Here is a 20,996-nt window from a genome sequence, read left to right on the forward strand (position 1 = left end):
CCCGCTACGAAGCATTAGCTTAATTAACTCAGGGACAAAATCTTCTGTCTTGGCAAAGTCCATCAACATCCAAGGAGTATTTGGTCCATGTTGCAAATATGAAAATGAAATGAAGATTTATTTGGGTACAGTCTAATCACAGAAAAGCCAGACTGTCTCAGAGATGAATGTACTAACAATTTCAAAAGTAGATAAATTGGTACTCTACCCTTCCATTGCTTATCAGATGTAAGGATAAATTGACTTGAAACCCTCAGTTTTTTACCTTCGCTTCTCAAAGGTGAATGACATCCTGTAATTAAAAGCAAAAACAAGCTCTTATGCCCACACATTTGAAAAAAGAAAAAGGCAGTGAAAAAACCTTGTCAGGCTGTTATTACTGCATGGTATTATCTGCTATTGATATTCCTGGTCTGACATTTTTAGATAATGCGGTCTCAGCTTGGGATTCGTGGATTCCAGTTCCTCTGCTGTGGTGTATTCTTTTATGGTTAGAATTTTCTGAACTCACAGTGTGAAGATAGTCCTAATGATAGAACCAGAGCACACTGTTTGCCTTATTTATGCAGTGTGATTTCACTCTTTACTCTTAATGCTATTTATCATGGTTAGTCTGGTCTTATCCTCTGCCTTCAAAGTAGGTGATGACTAATGCTTCCAAAGAAGGAAGAATAACACAATCTCAGGCGTCCACAGCTGATTTCAGTCAGGTTTTTGTTTTTGATATTATTCATCATTTTGCCTCTTCTATTTTAAGTTACTATTCTTAGAAATGGTCTTATGCTATCAGCCACCATTTCAGAAAAGGTAGCTGGAAAATTGAAGGGAGTTCAGAGTAAACACACATGAAAGAATCAAGAGAAATCTGCCCTTTACAGGGAGTTTAATTGATGCTTAATTTAAATGTTTTGGTTTGATTTAAACAACGATCTGGCTGCATTCTGAGAGGATCTACATGAGGAAGAAAAGCAAGTTGTAATGCAGATGGCAGGAGCGTAACAAAATGTAATGATTGGAAGAGGATCTAGCTAAATTTTAAACCAGACATAAAGGAGAAGCTGTAATTATGGTGCTTAATTTTTTGTCCAAACGATTTACCTAATGCTGTGTTGGATTCTCCAACACTTCAATTGTTTCAATTGAGGCTACGTGTGCTTTATCACAAATATTCTTTAGCCCCACAGAAACTTTGCAGAGCTATAGTTGGGGATGGTTCAGGGTTAGTCCAGATGATCAGTGAGAGGCTTTCAAAGCAGAGACATTAGAGAGGATTTAAGGGATTTTCAGTGGGGAGGATAAGGCAGTGAATTTGGGAAGGGGGTGTTTCCAGAGTGGTCAGTGAGTAGGGAGTCACAGAAAAAGCTTGTAGCAGTCAGATCAGGAACAGAGCTGTGATTTACAGCTGACCACATGGCTGAGGGAGGTGTGGCACTGACAGCGAAGCAAGAGGTGGCTGTCCCTCTGGGAGGATTCCCAGGGACAGGACTCTGCTGACAAAGGTTTTTCCAACCTTGGTGTGTTAACTGTTGCATGGCTGGATCTACCCAGGTCTGCAGGAAGGGGCTCATTGTATGCAAACAGTGCCTGACCTGCTTGGAGCAGAAATGTGGGGGCAGCTGTAGATTTAATCTGTAAGTTAATGTTTCAGTGAAAAATAACTTTTAATGGAAGCAAATAGCTCAAAAGTGAAACGTGTGTTTGCTGGCCAGCCAGAAAAGCACTGGTGTTACCTCTTGGATATTCTTGTCCAAGTGCAGGCACCACAATGACACTCAGTCAGTGACATATGTGAGGGTAAGTTTAGAGTAAGAGAATTAGTTATAGGCTTTTTTCCCCTGTGCAATTTTGATCACTTGTCCACATCACAAAATGTTCTGCTCCAAAGAAGCTTCTGATGGAAAGCCAGGCAGTATTGCAGGAGTGGGGAGAGAGCACTGATGGCTATGTCTGAATTAGCCAAAAGTGCTCCACCATGGAGAAGTCTGCTGAGAAGTGGTGGGCTGTGCTTGTCTGCAAGCACTTATATTTTTCCTTGCTTTCGGCCTTTTACTAGCTGAAAAAATGGAGGGAAAATAATAGCAAACCCAGAAGTTTAGCTTATTTAAAAAGAAATTAATTAATTTTCTTTTTCTGTGATCTTGTGGAGTAGTTAGGCTAAATTTAATTGAGGCTGGGGAAGTGGGGCTGGAACAGATGAGGAAAAGGGAACTTGCTGAAAACACTGTCAGGGCATGGATAGCAAAAATGAGCGGCAGTAAATGCATAACAGAAAATGAGACGGGGAGAAAGAGGAAGAGAAAAGGCTAACAGGGAAACAATTAGAAAATACCACCATGGCCAAAACAAAGGCGTTAGAGGTTAGCTGAGAGGGAGCTGTGTGCCAGCTTACAGTCAGCAGCTGAGTGGCCTCCCTGCTCACAAGCTGTCCATAGGAGCACTCTGCTTTTTAAGCTCATTTGTTGAAATTCTCTTATTGTCTTCAGCCATCCTCAGTGCTGTGCAACCTGGCTGCTGAAGCAGACATTCTTGGTTTGTGCATCACACGACCCATCCCTGTCATTGGCCTAGGAGGCCATGAGAGTTCAGTGGGACCAGGGAATGCTGCCGGGGGGTGGTTAAAGAACATTCCAGAATGGGAATGGTGATCATTTAGTCAATACTGGGATGACTTTTTTTCTTTTGCTCTGAATCAGTATGGAGGTAATGTCCAGGGTCTGGGGGTGCTTCACTGCAGCAGGAGGCTCTTTCATTTGAGATGTCAAGCCGGAGGCTGAAAACCTGTCAGAATTAAACTGCAAGATGCTTTTAGCAATGGGTAAGGTACAGACATCTTTGGATATAATAACTCTGCAGAGTGCAGGCTCGTCGTGTTTAGCTCTAAGGCTGACTGCCCTCATTGCTTTCTGCTCTTAAGCCCTAGATAGTTGCCTGAGTTTTATTGCTGCTTTTACAGTTTTGAAGGATGTAGGAGGAGGATCCAGCAATGTAGGAGAATCTTACTGCTGGAGTGACAGTCATTTTCCAGGTCCATAGGGGGCTGGTGTTGGTAATGGGAAGTGCCAGGCAGCGGGGCCTTGGTTGGTGTGCCCTCAGCTCCCACCCGCTGTGACTGGTTTCCTCTCCTGCCTTGTGGGGAGGACCTGCCTTTCACTTCTTGCTTTCAGAATGATGCTCTGCACTCTTACTGTGGGTTAGGCAGCAGGCCTGAGAGGGAGAAGAGTCATGGAGCTGAGCATTGCAGCTCATCTCTGGGCTGCTCCTGCTATGCTCCTGTCTGCCTCATTTCTAGCCAGCTCCAGTGTCTTCCTTTCACTGGTACTGGATTCCTAGTGCAGCAGGCTCACTTCCTAATGGTAGGAATTGTGCAACCACTGCCTGCATATCAAGCAGTCAGACTGCATGGCCAGGAAGGCACAGAAGTGTTAGGACTGATGTTTGGCACTTGCCAGTTCCTCTCTCACACAAGAAGTGGTGTAGGTGCAAGATGACCAAAAATTGTCTACCTCCTACTGTTGGGTCAGACACTGGGGCTAAAAGTAGAAATTACTCCTCAATCAGGAAACTGTTTTTACTGAAGTAAATTTACTGGTTGGAATAAGGACATCTGCATATCCATCAGTTTTAACAGTCACTGTTCTTAGCCAAAGGCACTGCCCTGCACTACCGTGTGGAGTCCTTGATCCTCTCTCTTTTCCATGATGAAACCAAATCTTTCCTGACTGGGTCACAGGTGCCTGCTGGTTTTGGTAGCCTTAAGAGGTTCTGGCACCAAAGCAGTGCATGGGCAGAAGCAACAGGGTGCTCAAGAGCTGCAAAATCAGCATTGACTTTTGTCTGTGTGGGATCTTCATTTCTCCATCAAATCTCAAATTCAGCTCCATAGGACCATCTGATGGTACAGTAGGACTATCATGGCTACCCAGTGAGTGTGGTTTGTGTGTGGTGAAAAGCATTTGTTCATTGGAATTAGCAGGATTTTTATGGGCAACGTTTTCAGCAGCATCCGAAACCAGTTCTCAAAAGTGATGCAGGCTTTTAAGAGGCCAAAGCCAAGATTTTCATAAATAAGTAATGATTTAGGCTGCCTCTGTTTTTTGTTACACAAGTCTAAAAGGAGCCTGGTTGTCAGGGGTTGTGAGATTCTGGCATTTATTCAAAATTGACATGCTTTTAAAATGTCTTAAGCTGGGCATTCAGAAATGAAGGCATCAAGAATGATTAGCTTTTGAAATCTGTTTTCTTAAAAGTCAGAATGAAAATCACTGGGGCATGGGGTCCTAAATGACATGTGAAGAAGTGCTAAAAGTGTATTTTGGAAGTGTTCATGCCTATCTATAACTAGAGTTGTCCCCAGAGCACTTGCACTGTTGTACATTAATGTACTCAGAAAGGTCTAACAGGGAAGGGCAAATATATCACTACTGTGCTGAATTCAGGGTGGGATTGATGGGCTGCTTCAGGGTATCAGCCTGTCTGTGCTCTGGCTTGAAAATGAAAATAGCAATGATTTTTGTAGGTACCTACAAAAACCTGATCAGTAATTTTGACCTGCTGGGGAGAGAAAGACAAATTTGCATCTGAAGTCCTATACATTAGCAACCATGTATTTAAAGTAAAGCTTGCACCAGTTAAACATGTTTTGAAGGATTTTGGAGGTTTGATTTCATAAACCAGAAGAATAGTAGGATTGCAGCTGTTACTTTCCCAGCCTAAATTCCTAGTGTACATGTGACTCTCTTTGTGTCTCCTCTCAGACCTGAACCATGTCCCACCCATCCTGGCTGCCACCCAAGAGCACCAACGAGCCTCTTGGTCACGTTCCTGCAAGGATGGAGACCACACACACCTTTGGGACTCCCAGCATCTCCGTGTCCACCCAGCAGACTCCAAAGAAGTTTGCACCTGTGGTTGCCCCCAAACCAAAGTACAACCCATACAAGCAACCAGGAGGTGATGGTGAGTATTTATTTTTTAGGAAGGAGCCACAACTGCCTAGTTCAGAGGAACTAACTGTTAACACAGGCTGTTCTTGATTTGCTCTGAGTTGGTTAGTTTGTGGCAGCCTCCCTTTTTCAGGTCATTCAAATCAAGAAGAATGTGAAGGTATCTCTCTTCCCCTTGCTGTGGCTAGCTACCCTCCTGAGAGGTGCAGAGCTGGGAGAGGGCAGGAGGACAGATCTTTCTTGGAAAGCAGATGTCCTATGTCCAAGACTGGGACTTTTCAAGAGATTTTGCTTGTTTGATCCCTGCTGGCATGTGATAATTAAAGGAGCTTGAGCTCAAAAAGTCCTTTAGTATTGGTTCTTTCACCCCAGCACAGTGGAAATGCTTTGCAAACAACTGGTTAATCTCTGGGAATAGAAGTATAATTGGGGGTGGTAGGGCATAAATTTGGCCAGTGAGTCTAGAAGTGTTTTCTCTGCAGTCTGCTGGCTGGATTGTTTTACCTTTGTTCTTTCCCTCTACTATGGAACACTCTTGAATATGAAATAATTGGGAAGGTATTTAAATGCCCATTGCAAATGCCTCTGGAGCTGTTATGTCAGCAAAACCAATGCCTGCTAGTCACTGTGTGTCAGCCTTCCTCTACTTACTGCTGTGGGAGTCCTCCTCTCTTGGTGTACTTGAGCAGCAAGCGTAGGATTTGGGTTCCTGGCTTGTGGACACCTGGAGGGAGGGAGTTCCCAGGAGCAGGATTGCATGGCTGGGTGCACCTCTGGAATTTGCAAGCTGGAGCACCTGAGATGCCCCTGGCTGACAATGGAGAGTTTTGTGATGGAACTGCAGCAGAAACAAGTGAAGGCCAAGGATTTTAGGAGAGGGTGGTAGCTGTTTTGGCAGAGCATGACATTTCTGTTCCTGGTGATTTACTGTAGGTAAAAATAGGGAGAAGTTCTTCCCCTCCTCCTCTCTAACCTTTCTCCAAAGAAAAGCTCAGTTGTACTCAAGAAAATTGCCAAACCACCTTTTGTATTTGGTTTTCGATGCTCTACATTGTTCCTTCACCACTTTTTTCCTCTTTTGTGTTGAGTACAATAAGATAAATATCACCTGTATATTTTTTCCTCTTTCTGCTCTATCTTTTGAAAGCGTATGTATTTTCAGGAAGACTACAGAGTAATGGGAAAGAGAAAGAAAAACAAAGCAGCATATTAAATCTTACACTTGAATGATTTTCTAAAGTTAAGGACATTTTATAGGAAAATTGGAAAACTTGATGAGTGTTTTGCGTATTTTTCGTCTGCTGCTCTAACTTCGGAGAATTCAGAACGAAAAAAGAAAATGTGTTGGAGGGGGAAAGGCGAAGTCATATGCACCTGTTCTGCTGCCTTCAGTAACAAAAGTTAGTGAGAAATAGAAAGAGAAAGACATTTGGAATTTAAAAAGTAAAAATTAATCCATTTCTGAAATGCAAAGAAAATGTCACCTTCAAGTCAAGTGGAAATTCTTATTTTCCTAATTCTCTTGCAATTAAAAATAATAATGGAAAATGACCATTTTTTTCCTAGGAAATATGTTCTTGATCAGTCAGTATTTTTTGTGTGAAAAAGGTCAGTATGTCTTAATTGTCAGTGTTTTAGTGATGGTAGGTCTGATTGTATATGACTCGGGAATACTATCACCTTCTGAAAAAAATTCTGTTTCTTGCCATTTGGGGAAGGAGGTTTTCCCAAAGAGCAGAGCAGGCACTGCAGGCTGCGAAGGGGAGACAAGACACTCAAGCATTTCTCATGCAACCCAGAGTACCTGGTCCTGCAAGCAGTCAGGCATTCCTGGGTCTGCTGGAAACCAGGAGACAGTCAGGAGCTTCCGTGGGACTTTGTCAGTGCCAGTCCCTTGCCTTGTCTGATGCTGGGCTTCTCGAGATCCCGTCATTATCTGACAGGCCTGGAAGAGCCAAGGGTTGGCCAAGACCTGTTCAGAGGTAGGCTTAGTGATGTGACAACATGCCTGCAGCTTTAGCTAATCCACTTCCAGAAGGTGACATGCTGCTGGTTGCTGTCAGCAGCCTGTGCGAAGTATTACCCATCCATATATAACCCTGAGAACATGAGGCTTCTGGAATCTGGCAGGCGAGGTTTAGGGGGGAAGTGAGAAATAGTTAGCCCAATGTGCTTCATTCACTTTCTATGGCTCCCTTCTCTTTTCCAGGCTCCCTAACTGTTTTTTCAATGATGTCCCTGATTTCTGCAGCAATAATTCAGCCTGGGACATGGCTGCAGGCCCCACTGGTTCCCTGCTTACAGGGGCACTGCCATTCTGCCTCAGTTTGTCCTCTGTTAGACGCAGGTCTTTACCACCTGGTTAGCTGTGAATCTGTAGGTAGGGAGTTTGAGGGGTTCCCCTCAAACTCTGATGTGTTTTCATCCCTCCTCTCCTTGTAAAGCTGCTTATCTGGAGGCACATGGGCTTCCCATGCATCCTTCTGCTGGAGATGAGTGAGCACTGCCCTGGGGAAGGTTGTCCTGGGGCTGTTATTGGTCAAGAAGTGTCTGTGCTCATCGCAGCCTTGGCTGCCCCAGCAGTGTCACTGGAATTGGCTCCCTACTGCCTTGGCAGTATCTGGAATCTCTCTGGGAGACTGGCAAATTCTGTTCCTGGTAGTTTCTTCAGCTCATTACTTTTAACATTTAGGAATGTGCATCCTCTGGCCTTGTGGTCAGTATTATTATTTTGTAGGTGTGTTGTTTGTATGTAGAGGGTCTGTCCAGCTGATCACATTTGTGATTTTATTTCTTGATCATATTGAAAGCAGAGGGGAAAGACATTGGAGTGACAGACTGTGGAGCAGGTGCTCCCCTCTCCTACCAAAGCATTTCCTTAGTCTCACCTTGACTTCAATTTTATTTTTTATTTCCTGACATCTGCACAAAACTCAGCCAGAAGGTGCTGATTAAAAACTGCTTAATGGAACTTTAACAGAAGTTAGAAATGGTTACGTGACTGAAAAAAAAGTGAAATGGCAACAGCCAACAGTTTATAAACCAGGAACATTTTACTGTGATTTGAAGCACTCAAGGCAAGTGTTTAGACCACTGAAGTAGCAATTTTCCTGGTGCTGCCAGCCCCTCTCCTCTCTGTTTGCCATGCTGAGTTGCTGCAGCTTGTTTCAGACCAGATTTATCCACTCATCAAAGCAGAGACTGTGTCTTGCTCTTGCAGGGATCTGCTTGGGGGCCCCTGGGTATGACTGCAGTAGTGGTAGAAGTAATGATCATAATTGTAATCATCATCAGTAAGATCGAGCCCTGCTTAGCATTCTGCACAGGTCTCTGCTGTGCAGGCAGCCCAAGAGGCAGGCACAGCCTGTTTCTATGGGTTCTACAGACACCTGCTGTGGTCTGGGCTGGGTTTCTGGAGGATTTAGTGCTGCCACTCTCCACTGTGATGGTTCACAGGGGATTAACCTTGCCTGATCCTGGGAGTTGTGAGAACCGCAGTTCCTGGGAAGTGCTGGTGCTCATCATCTTACAGAGCTCTGTGTTTACCCCACAGAGAGAGCAGAGGAGAGCCATTCAAGCTTGGGGAAGATGTTTATCTGCAAGGTGAACAATTGTGCATTGGTAGGAAGTGCAGCTGCTGAGGAATTAGGCTGGAAATCAAAATTAGATGTCCAGACATCTGAGCAGTAGCTCGAAGAGTTTAACTGGGGTCAGAGGTGGTGCTTGGATGGAGCTAAATGTGTTTGAAGTTTGAGAACATTTTCTCTTCATGCTAAGAGAAGATGAATCCTGAGATGGATGAGGCACCAACCAGCCATGAGTTCTGACAGTCTGCTTCTTATATATTTGGCTTCTTTCTTCATGCTTACTTGTTTTGTGTTGCCTGCTCCTCCCTCTTTTCCTCAGCAGACCCTATCCAGCAGTGTGCACAGTGGGTTTCGTCCTACACAAAAAATCTCTTAAAGAAACTAAGATTTTTTTTCCTGAGGAGATGGTAATAATTTTTATTTCATTTAAAAGCATTGGATGCCCCATCATTTAAAGTGCTCAAGGTCAGGTTGGATGGGGCTTTGAGCAACCTGATTTGGTGAAAGATATCCCAGCTGATGGCAGGGGCTTTGGACTGTATTATTTTTCAAGGTCTTTCCAATCCAAACCTTTCTGTGGTTGCCCTTCCTCCCTTCCCTCCCACTTACTTCTCTCTTGCTCTCCAGCTCTTGGACTTAAATTGGTATTTCAGCATCTTCCACAGAACTGGAGCCTTAGGGAAACACTGCCACACAGCTGTTCCCATCTATGCTGGGCTCAGGAAGATAGAAAGGATTTATAGCTTGCAGATGAAGTGAATTCCGTCTTTGCCTTTATTCCAGAAAATGGGGCTTCACCCTGCAGGGCAGACTAAGGAGGCATCTGATGTGGGGTGAGGCTGGTGATAGCTGATCTGCTGGCTTTGTGCCTGCTACTGTGGGGCTGGTGCTGCTGGGGTGGCACTGGAGGCTGTAAGGCCAGAACCGGGGGCTTCAGAAATGTGTAAAAATCTGTTGTCAGTCAGAGGTACTCAGAAGAGCTTGGGTCAGGGCCACTGGATGGTTTGGGAGCAGTGAGTGACAAACTTTGCAGTGTGAGTTGCCCTTTGGTTTGAATCTTGTTTTGGTAACCACAAAAGTTCTTTTCCCTTGCCTTTCCCCCTTGCCTCTGAATAAAGCTCTTCAAGTCCAGCAGAAACTCGACTGTGCTGAACCAGGTAGAACACAGTGGTGAGCTGGGGAGGCTCAGCTGGATTGCAGGGCTGGGTTTGCTAGTCCAGCATTTGTGAGCACTAGTGCAGCTCCCTGGGGATTGAATGCACCTCCTCTGCCACCATGTGCAGTTACTTGAAGGATGATTTCATGGTGGTAGGGAAGGAATTAGTCCATCCTTGCCTGCCAGGAAATGCCAGATCATTGAATGGCTCTCAGGAGGTCTCCTGCTCCTGTGAGGATGACTCTTTCCACTCCCAATACCCCAAATCTGTCCTATTCTTGCAATGTCGTTGTTCATATGAACGGGACCATGTCTCAAGTTGCCTGAGACAGACTGAGATGCTGCAGTGCCAGCCCTGGTCAGAAAGGGCTGTGCAGGCAACATCACTCACAGGGCAGTCACTCTGTGGGGCTGCCCAGTGCTTGGAGGTGCTTCTCTGTCACATTCTGGGGCTCTCAGGACATGCTTTACAAAATGTTCCACTTTAGTTTATGCTGTTGGGTACTTCTAAATTCAGTATTTATTAGTACTGATGTCTTTCCTTGTAATTGTCATCCCTGGTGAATATAGTATCTGCAGAAACACTTGATATGGATTTAAGGATGGAAACTGAACAAAGGGATAAGACTCAACGCAATCTCCTCCTCCTTTCTCCTTCATCTCCTTGGGCACCTTTCAGATATGGTGAACAGCAGGTCTCATGTGGAGGCCCTTGAGGTCTTATTTACTTTTTTTAAAAACCATCTCCTTGCATTTACCTTGGTTGGAGGAGTGGGCAAGTGACTCATGAGACCAGGCAAATCAGCAGGACCAGCTCCAGGGCAAGGCTATGTCGTGAACACCAGTGTGTGTTCTTGAACCCAGCTGATCCAGGTTTCCCAGAGCTTGACTCTGTGCCCTTCTCTTCTTCATGAGTGTGGAGGCTTTTGAGCACTGGCAAGTTACATTCTGCTATGTCTGTAGGTGACTGGGAGCATGAACTATTGGGCTGTTTGTTGTTTTGCTGTTGTGTTTTTTAGGGTTTTTTCCAGGCAGATATACCTAGTGGGTTTTGTTTACAGCAGCTGCTATCAGTAGCTCTGTCTTAATTTTTTGAAGCTTGGGTATGGATTTATTGGAGTAGACACCCTGTGTTATAGCTGGGCTGTTCCCTGCTCTGCAGTCTTTGACAGTTCATAGAAGCCAACAAGGTCCAGAGTCTATTCATTATTTGTATTGAGATCCCTGAAAGAATAAATTCTTTCTGACCTGAAAGATTCTGTGGTTTTTTGTCTTTTTTTTTTTTTTTTTTTTTTTTTTTTTCCCCTGGTTGTCTGTGCTGGATCTGCTCCATAGCAGGAGGAATTCTCTCTAGTGGAAGGGCTGTGTTGGCTGAGAGGCAGAGGGGTGCTGTATCTACTCCTTGGAGTATCTCAGGAGCTTCTGCAGTGCTGTGCTGGTTGTTGGAGGAAGGCTGGGGTGCAAGCACAGTGAGCTGTCTCATCCATGTTCCTATGGTGGTTTTTTGTGTGCATTGTTCAACACTAACATGAGATAATACAATTATCCAGAACTGGACAGCCAGCAGGAGCTGGATGTCTTGCACATATTAGGAGTTGTGCCTGTGGACCATTGCTGCTGCCCAGATGAGGCATAGGAACATGTTTTTACTCTGAATTGAGTCCTGGGAGTACCAGAGTATTTCCGGTGAGATCTGCTGGGCCCTCTCTTGCTCCTCATCTCTGCCACTAGCTGAAAAAAAATCACTGATGCTCTATGGGGGAGGCAGTGTCTCAGTGGTGGGACAAAAAGATTGAGAGGTGCTCTAAATACACTTCTGGTCCCATCAATTGCAATTGATGCTGTGGGCCCATCCCTCACAGGAGCTAATGGAGTTGAAAAATGTGATGTGAATAAAGAGGTGACCTTACTGTTGCAAATCATCCTGACTGGGCCTGACCACAGCCCCCATGTTAGTGCTTGTTTCTTAGAAAAAGCTTTTTTAAAGTGCATATTATAAACTTTTAAAGTCTTTCTTAATCCTTCCCTCGTTTTTCTGTGTTTCTTGTGCTGAATGAGATGCAGCAGATGAAGCAATACTTTATTCATTAGTGTCAGAACTGCATCATCCACAGACTCTTACAAAATGCAGCTGGTGAAAATGATCTTGAACCTCCAGGCCTCTTTGTGGTGGGCTTGCTACCTTCACACAAGAGCATTTAAAGCATGAACAAAGCCCCTGAACACTGCAGAATGAGTGGGAAGACTGAGATCCTTTGTTAAGGAGTAGCTGTTAACCAGTTTGGGGCAGCCTTCTGGAAGTGTCCCTTGATTTCTCTCGAAGGACATCCTCTCTCCTGTTGGTTAGGAACTGAGTGAAACCAGTTGGAAATGAGTGGTGGTTTTCATTTGTATAAAACTGGATTTAAACTGCCCCAAGCAAGCTGGGCCATGTTGAGGAGGCATGAGACCAAGCTGGTGCCTTTGTGCCTGGGCAGCGTTGCTCCACTCAATAATTTCTAAGTTACAGGGATAGGGATTTTTGCCCAGCACAGTGACCAGTGTGAGGACCTGTGATTCTCACCAGTGTGAATAAACTGGCTCTGTGTGGGGCCTTCTATCTTGTTAACAGTATTCCCAAAAGTTGTGTTGGATAACAGTGTCTCCACTGTTTGGTGTGTTGTTGTTTTTTTTTTTTTTTTTTTTTTTTTTTTTTTTTTTTTTTTTTTTTTCCCCCAGAGAGAAATCCATAGAACTGTGTCTTGGCTTTGCTTTCAGGATGAGCATTTTCTTTTTTGAAATACCACCTCAGGAAAAGGCCCTGGTAAAAATGCAGCATAAAACAAGTGCATAAAAACTGTTATTGAACCAGTATACTTATCTGTAGTTCACAAAATGTCAAGTCGAGCCACCAGGTTTTATTAAGTATTCTGACTGTGTTTTGTTAGAATTACAAATATTAAATTTTCACAGGCTCGGGAACACATTGCCTCTTATTTGGGAACTACTTGAGGTAGTGCCTAGCCTTGGGTTTCATTCTGGTGAGTGAGCTTATATTCTCTCAGTTATTTGGTTTCATAAAGCAAACATTGCACTTCTCAGCAGGTAGATTCTTAATTTTTTTCTGCCCTGACTATTCTTTCTCATTTTCTTTTCTCTTGTCTGTCGGTTCTTCCAAGATACTATATTTAATTTTTCCACTTCATTATTTCAAACATCAAATAGTGATTCATCTTAGCAGTGGCCTGTTCTGTGAACCACAATAGTTTGGGTAAAATAAAGAAAAAGGGCAAAAAAGGGAAGGGAAAAAGAGAAAGAGAAGACATTTCTGACATACTAAAATGGAAGGGAACCATCATTTAATAACTTGAATTGCAAATGTCTGTCATCAACCATATCAAACCTTCTGTTAAAAAGATAATGTTTGTCCTGTATGTAGTTTTACAGGGCTGTGGTGCCCAGTCAAAGCAAGAGAGCAATGGTAATGCAGAAATAGCTTGAATTCAAGCAGGCAGTACTTGTCCCTTTTATTTTAATCTGAAATGTTAACATCCTCCAGATGGCAGTCAGTTAAATAATAACAATTGTTATACCATAGTTAACAGTCAAGTAATATTTTTTTCCCTTCTTCACACAATGCTGCTCTTCTACTCACTGAAAACTAGTGTAGTAAAGGATTATATGTATGCTTTTCCTTTTCTGTGCCTAAAGCTTTTTTATTTTGCCAGGCTGAGTCCTGCTAAAGCAGAGCAACCGGTTAATGTCTATTGGATTATATTACAGGTTGGTGTAATAAAGGGTTGGAGGAATGAATGAGCAACTCTTGAAGCCACAGAAGCTGTACTTGTGGCCAAAGAGCAGGCATTTCTAGCAGTGAATCCTGCACAATTACAATTTGGACTAAATATACAAGACCTGAAATGTTTGTTGCTAAGCAAAGCATGTTTAGATGGACTTGGCACAGGAATTGAGAGTCCGTGAGCAGGACTGAGAATCCTGAGGCTCTCCTTGGCCCAGGGAGGGTGATTTTGCAAGAGGTGAGCAGGGATCTGCTCTAGTTCCCAATAAGCAGTGACTTAGTTTTCCACTATCTGAAAATCCCCCTTCTGTCTTCTTCTTTAACCAGCACGCACACTGCAAAGTCACAGCCGTGGAGGAAAGTGCAGGCGTGCTCCAGGGGCTTGATTGGGGATTTACCCAAACTATTTGAGGAGCTGAAGTGTAAAAGACTCACATGTCTCTTCCAGTTCTTAATTCCTGTGATCACAGTGACTAAGGAAAGGTTTTGGTTTCATCTAGACATGACCCAAATCATAAAGCCAAGACTGGTGTTAAGGGCTGGTGGGTAGAAATTGCACTGTCATGACAGCTGGCATTTGTTGTGCCAAGCATTGAATTTATGGGAAATGACATGGAGATGAGGAAGGAACCTGTGCTCTGGGTCATCTCTGTTACAAGGCCCACTTGAGAAGTTTTATCAACTGATGTTTCTGAACACTCTGCAATACCTGTGGTGTGAGGGTCTGCCCAGGGGTCCTGATACAGGAGTTTTCCTGAGTGAGCTGGTGGGAGGAGAGGAGACCCTCAAGAGTATGAAAATGGTACCAAAACAGTGTGAGTAAACACAACCTTTCAAAAGTAGGTTTAATAAAAGAAAGTATAGAAGTTTGAAACTTATGTTATAAAAAGTGAATGTGATGAGGGTTGAATTCTTACTAAGTGGAGATAATAGTCTCTGAGGTTGGTCGCCCCATTCTTTTAAAAAAACAATTCTTTTTTAATAACATCAACAGAATCAACTTTCCTCAACTTTTTGTCCCATATACCCCTCAGTACAAGGTCCCAATCTGTGCTGCAGATTTCCTATCTCCTCCACTGGCTCTATCCCCTATTATTTTTTGCAGAGGACACAGTGCCAGGCTGTGATTGCTTCTGCATGAGCTGGGAGCCTCTTAGGCATCCCAGCAGGTTCCTTGGGACTGCTGGACACCTACAGCTGGATCTATTTCCTGCTGTTTTACTTATCCAGAGGAATGCACCTCATCTCTTTGTGGGAACAGCTCACCTTTTAGCCCCTCAAGTGTCACGATCAGCATTACAACATGCTGCCAGACCCTTCAAGGGAATGTTCTGACCCAAACTGCACTGTGTATTTGCAAAGTTTATTTTTCAAGAGGGTGAAAAGGAGTAATCGTCGTTCCTAGGCCACTTGTTGGGAAGGGTAAGAAAAGGAAGGTTGCTCAGTGAGGATCCATTAACACCGTTATGGCTGTCAGACAGTGAAGCACAGGAGGTAAAAGTCCATTCTTCTCCCTTCCCAGTCCTGTGATTTAAAATGTTTGAACGTGCACTTCAGAAGCTGGGGAAGTAAAAGCCCCCAGTTGTGCCTGGAAACTCTCCAAAGGCCATGGCGAGCGAAGGGGCTGCGGAGTGTTAATACAGTCCATCATTTGGTAACGAGCCCGATGTTCTTGTACGAGCCGTGTCAGGCTGTTGTCTGCACGCTGTCTTTGCTGATCACAGTAATCGGGTCATAAGAGAGGGAGAAGTAATAGCGCGTCTCTTAGCAACCAGCCCCAGGAGAAAGAGAAAATTACTCAAACAGACTATCCAGCCAGGGAAGTAGAAAGATGAAATTTTCTGAAAGTCTGTTGGAAAGTGCTCAGGGACATGATTCTTTTATGTGCGAGATCCTTACAGGCTGGATCCAATGGTATCAGACGCTTTTTTTTTTATTCTTGTTGTCTTTCTGGTAAACTTTTATTTTTAATTGGTCTCAGAAAAAAAAGGAGGGGGGGAGAACCCTGTGAAACAGACACATTTTGAAAACATAAGGGACAGATTCTTGTATTTTTGACAATGCCAAGGAGAAGGGAGGGAGGGGAGGTCAGCGTGTCTCAGCAGGAGATGAGGGGAGCCTCTTATCTCTGCACAAGTGCTTTGAATGCTTCCCATGTCAGTGTGAGCCAAAGCATGTTGCTGTATCTGCCAACGCTGCAGTGGCATGTGCAAAACAAACTTGTTGGGTCTCCATTGCATTGCATGGGGTGTCATGTCTCATGAGTGTCACAGACTCTGAGCTGTGATGATTGACAACTTGGCAGAGAGCTGGACCTGACCTGCCCTCCCAGTGGCTGTGCTAGGAGAGCCAGAGGCCAGGCAGAGCAGGTACTGCTTGAGTTCCTGCCAGCAGCCTTTTTCTCATGATCATGGTGTTTTGTCCTCATCTGAGCTACTGGCTTGTATAAGACATGTAGGGAAATATCTCTGAGGCCTTCTCAAAGACCATTTGGCCAATGTTGGGCCCAGGTCTCAGAGGAAGGGCAGTGGCAGGAACAGTCTGGAAGTCATAGTAGTAAATTGAAGCATTTGCAGCTTGTGTTTGGGATGGGGACAAGTTTGTGTGCTTGTATCTTATACTTTAAAAAAATTTGTTTTTCATTCCAAAAGTTGTGCTTCTGTGACCAGCTAGTCTGCATCCTCTGCAATGGGGTATGCTGGCTGCTTAGGGAAGGGCACCAAGCCTGGCATGCTCTGCCCACCCTTGCTAAGCAAGAACATAAATCTGTTTAGTGGAAAAAAAGGGAAGTACTTTAAAATGGTCGTGAGTGCCCAGATTTGTGATTACATCTTTAAAACTATTGCAGGGACAAAATCTTTCTGAAAGCTTGGCTTAGTCCCTGGCTTTAAGGAGAGATAACAGCACTGTTGAATGTGTGGAGGGGAACAGGCACTGATCCAGCTACTAGTTTGTGTTCTTCTTCTGCTTTTGTGTGCTCTGTGATACCAGGGCATGTCTGGTTTGTGCAAGGGGACCAGCTCACTTCTACAGGTGATATTTGACTATCAGTAACAGATCTATTTGCAGATTCATGTGGTTTACCGAAGGGTACAGCCATTTCCCCAAATTGGGATCCTGGACAGTTGGGTAAAAGGCTCAGGCTGGTCTGGACTGCTGTGGTTGAGTTGTTGTTGGTACCTGGGTTCTTTCAAGTCATACTGAAGTTTTTGGAGACAAGACTGACTTCAATGTCTTATCCTGGAAATAATCTGTAGAAGAGAGGAGAAAACCCCGACCTTGCAGCTGTACAGAATGAATATCTTAGGAGCAACATCTACTACTGTCAGACAAAAGCGTGATAAGGAACACTATTAATTGTGGCTTCTTCCAAGAAAATCACAGAGGCTGCTGCTTTGCTGTCTTGTCATAAAGAAGAAAGTCTTCTTTCCTTAAAAGTTTAGTAACTGAAGATTTTCCTTGCTATTTTTGTGAGTACCAGTAAGTGATGTTTCCTGGAAATTTTCCCCCAACTCTATAAATACCACCCTAGGGCTTACAGAAGTGACTCAGTTTGGGAAGTCAACACCACGCACTTCCTCAGCACAGCCTACCAGCCCCCCAGCCAGAGTGCACAACTTCTGCAAACCTGCTAATTGGTTGTTAATCTGCAGTATAATTGGGCTACTTCTTGAAAACTGAATTCCTGTTGCTCATTCTGACCTTCCTGTCATGTTAGAGATGATGGCACAGGGGGCAGAAGAGGCTGAAGCACAGTTTGAGTCTGGAAAGTTGTAATTGGTATTTTGAGGTGCCACCTTTCCTCTGGATAACAAGCTCATCGAATGACCCCAGCTGACAGATAGATGAAATGCTCCTAATTGCCACATCTCACTGTCCTGGGACCAAGATTATCTCACAGACCTTGCTTTTGTAATTGGGTCCTTTCTTCCTTCACGTTACACTTTTGACATCACTTTTGTACCAACTGGGCACAAATAGAGCCATTTGTAATTCTTTGTGTGGTGCCCAAGGAGAAATAGAACCTGGCTTAGTGAATTAATTCTGCAGGCATGGGGGAAAATTACACTGAGAGCTCAGGTCTGACACAGCTGTCTTACGTAAAAATCAGTTTATAAAGACAAGAGGCAGTGCATGAGGGAAGTTTGAGTTGGTCTGCATCTCCACTGGTATCGGCATGGATAGGATACCATGCAGTTGTACCAGATAGTGCATGAAGCATTGCGGTATCTTCCTCATCTTCTGCTTAGTCCATTCAATGCCTTAGATTGGAATTAAGTTCACAATTGATCTTTTCTTGTTAACCCATCCCTGCCCACAATGATCCTGCAGAGTCTGACACTGTAACCCTTTTCTACAGTCAAAAAATCTGTTGGTTTTGTAACAGGAGAATACTTGCCCGATTTCTCTTGGTGCGTCAGGTGCTCAGCCTGTGTGTGTAAAAATGGGACACATCTCTCAAGAGGGAGAGATGACCTTGTGGCAGCAGCAGGGGATTGGGCTGGTGGATCTCTGCCTGCCAGATCTCTAGGTTTTGTTCAATTGTTTACATCCCTTATTGGGGTGAAGGGTTTCAGATTTAGCTGCAGGAATCATTGGTATGGGTGAATCTGAAAACTTGTGATATTTAAAACGTTACTCCATGCCAGTAAATCATACGTATTGGATAGACAGAAAATACTTCAAATTTAGCAGCTAATCCAACACAAGGGATGTGATGCGTGACCACAGCTGAGATATTTCCTGCAAACAGAGTTGGACTTTTTAAACAAGAGATCTCCCAATCACCATGATTCCATTCTGAATTTATGGTGTTTTCCTGAGATATCATGGAGACAAGCTAATGGAGGGTCCATTTGCCTTTTTACGCTTTCTCATGTGGGAAGAGCATTATGTTATTCCTGTTTCTGGTGCACATTTAGCACTGCCTCTTTGCATCCAAAAGTGCTCTGGCTAATGATCCCTTTTGCCTCAGTGAGAATGTGTTTTGTAACTGCAGTAGGGAAACAAATAAAAAAGAAATAAAGTAGCAGGGTGACTATTTTGGGAGATGAGCTTTCACTTGGTATGTTGATTTTCCGAAGAGATACGGCACATCCAGTACCTCGTGTAAGTTGACTATCCAGCATGGCATGGGACTGGGGAGCGGGAATATTCCATTTTAAGACTCTGTTGGGCAAGACACGGGGTCAAGTTTGATGAATGTTGCCAACTATTTGAAGTGCTGTGAATTCGACCTGTGAAACTGGAGGCGGAGGTGACACAAGTAGGAGAATCTGGACCTAAATGTCGGCCTAAAGGTCACTTTTCATCAGAGCAAAGTGCAGTTGTCACCACAAATGTGAGGCTGCAGGAAGGGCATTGTGAGGCTCCCTGTCTGTTTGATCTACTGTTACTTGACCAAATATGCTTAGTTTACAGTAAGTCCAGAGGGTTTTTTTTCTGAAAAACCTGTCTAGTAAATGTGGTTCTGATCTTAGGACTGAAACTCCCCTTTTTTTGGATTTGTTTTGGCTTTTTTTTTCTCCCTGTGGTCCAAGAGCTGTGAAGAAGTTTCTGGGCATTTGGACAGTGACTGAGATGAAACTGAAATCAGAGCTTTCTCTTGTTGCACTTCTGGCTCCATCGTGCCCTGAGTAATGAAAGCTCTTTATGAGAGGAGCTGGAAGACTCATGAGGCATGAGAAGGAACAGGAAAATGCATCTTACTTCTCTAAGCATTTAATTGCGAAATCTTTTCACTACTTATTAAAATGATTAGTCAAGACTATTGGAAGGCAGTGAATGTCTATTTGTGGGAACTAGGGAAGGTTTGATCGTGTCAGATTTCTAACCTCCTTGTTTTCCTTCTCTATTGCAAACGGTAAATGATTAAAACAAGGGCGTGTTTTGAAAAGATTTCTAAAGAGAGCTTGGAGGATTCTGTCCTTGTTTGTTAATTATTTCTTATGGAATAATCACCATTTGCAAGTGGCCAAGAAACAGCAAAGCATTTGTTTGCTGCTCCCAATGCCTCTTAGCATGCTGTTTGGGAATGGAATCTTGGTTTTGTCTGATTGTCCCTCATTCAGTGGTACTGCAGGGCACATTTCCCTCTGACGCTTGCACAGCCCAGTTGCTGCTTGGTTAGGTCAGTGATGACTCCTCTCAGAGCATTTGGAGACCTGAAGCCAGATACTTCTTGTCAGGGGTGGCCCACTAGAGCTAAGAAAAGGCACAGCCTGCAAGGAAAGAAAACACTTCTAGCTTTAGCACCAGTAGTTCCAGTTTTTATTGGGAATAATCTGCACCAGGGCACAAATGTGTTTACTGTGAAAATGTCAGTTTTATATTGCCATATCGATGTACTTTTTAAATATTTGTTGAAAAACAAGAGAATGGAGTTTTCTGTCTTTGATTAAATATTTTCCTGTTAAAGTTTGGAAGCTATGTCCCAGAGGGCTTATTCACATCCTGTACTTCAGCTGTGGCCTGATCTTCATGGGCACGGGGTTTGTTTCACGGTTGGCTGGCATGTGGAGATGAGGGACTGCTGGAGTCTCAGTGGGAGCTGTGTGTTTCTAACTCTCATATGAGTTAGCAGGTGGAGTAAAGCTGGAAGCACTGCATTATCTTCATGTCACCCTGTTGACTCCAGTGAATGTCACTGATCACAGTTTTGTCACTTCCTAGTCACCCTGTGTGTGCTAGTAATGTTAAGAAGCCATCTTAAGCCCGAAGGAGGTCCTTACTGAACTGCTCAGGTTTTAGGATCAGGAGCATGGTGCTGTCAGTGCAGGTGGGCTGCTGGATTTGTATGGGGCAGCTGCACAAAGCCTTCCCTGGGGGCTTGGGGATATTGCTTTGAGCACAGTGGAGAAACCTGATCCATTTCTTATCATCTTGATGTGTTCTTCAGCGACATTGGTACCTGATGAACGAAGCATTGCCTCTCAGACTCCATTGACACGTCATCTGTTGCCTGTTGTCTCATAAATCTCCCTGTGAAGCTCTAAGTAAACACCCCTGGGTGGAATCAGCAGGTCATTTTTGTGGCGTTTCTTGTCAACTAAACAATAATTCATTAAAAATTTAATGACTCTCTTGCTCTGGAGAGGGAAAAAAGAGAGCTGGCGCCTGCCTTTCAAGTTTCTGTCTTGTATTGTTTGGCGATTTTTGTTTTATTTTGGAAATCTTTTTATATTTTATTTTGAAGGAAATCAAGTTGATAAACTAAAAGAAAGCCATCTTATTACAAAAAGCTTGAGTGCTTCTGAGAACATTTAAAACAAGGATGACTAGAAATGACCTTTCCATCCTGAAGCGAACTTTGAGTGTATTCTCCCTTTGGCATTTCTAATGATAGACTTTCCATCTGGTCTTTGCTTAAAAGCTGAGATGCAGCTTGGGTTTTTTCCACATAAAAACTGTACATACTCTAAAATTAATCCTCTTGATCATTTCACTTCAGGGAGAGGAGGGTAGAAACACTGGGAATGTTTGCTTACTTTTAGCAACTCCAGTCCTCCTGAGAGCAGATTCCTTTTGTCCCA

General features: G+C 43.8%; 1 protein-coding gene across 5 annotated transcripts in view; it reads left to right on the forward strand.

Moving 5' to 3' along the window:
• LPP (LIM domain containing preferred translocation partner in lipoma) overlaps positions 1-20,996 on the forward strand; it is a 318,669-nt gene that overhangs the window by 112,265 nt on the left and 185,408 nt on the right. For all 5 annotated transcript variants that reach the window (XM_066325946.1, XM_066325945.1, XM_066325948.1 and 2 more), the window contains one exon: positions 4,755-4,956. In XM_066325946.1, coding sequence (XP_066182043.1) covers positions 4,764-4,956 — 193 coding nt within the window. In that variant the 5' untranslated portion in view covers positions 4,755-4,763. The remainder of the gene's footprint in view (positions 1-4,754; positions 4,957-20,996) is intronic.

Source organism: Sylvia atricapilla, chromosome 10, assembly GCF_009819655.1.
Source record: "Sylvia atricapilla isolate bSylAtr1 chromosome 10, bSylAtr1.pri, whole genome shotgun sequence".
NCBI lineage: Eukaryota > Metazoa > Chordata > Aves > Passeriformes > Sylviidae > Sylvia > Sylvia atricapilla.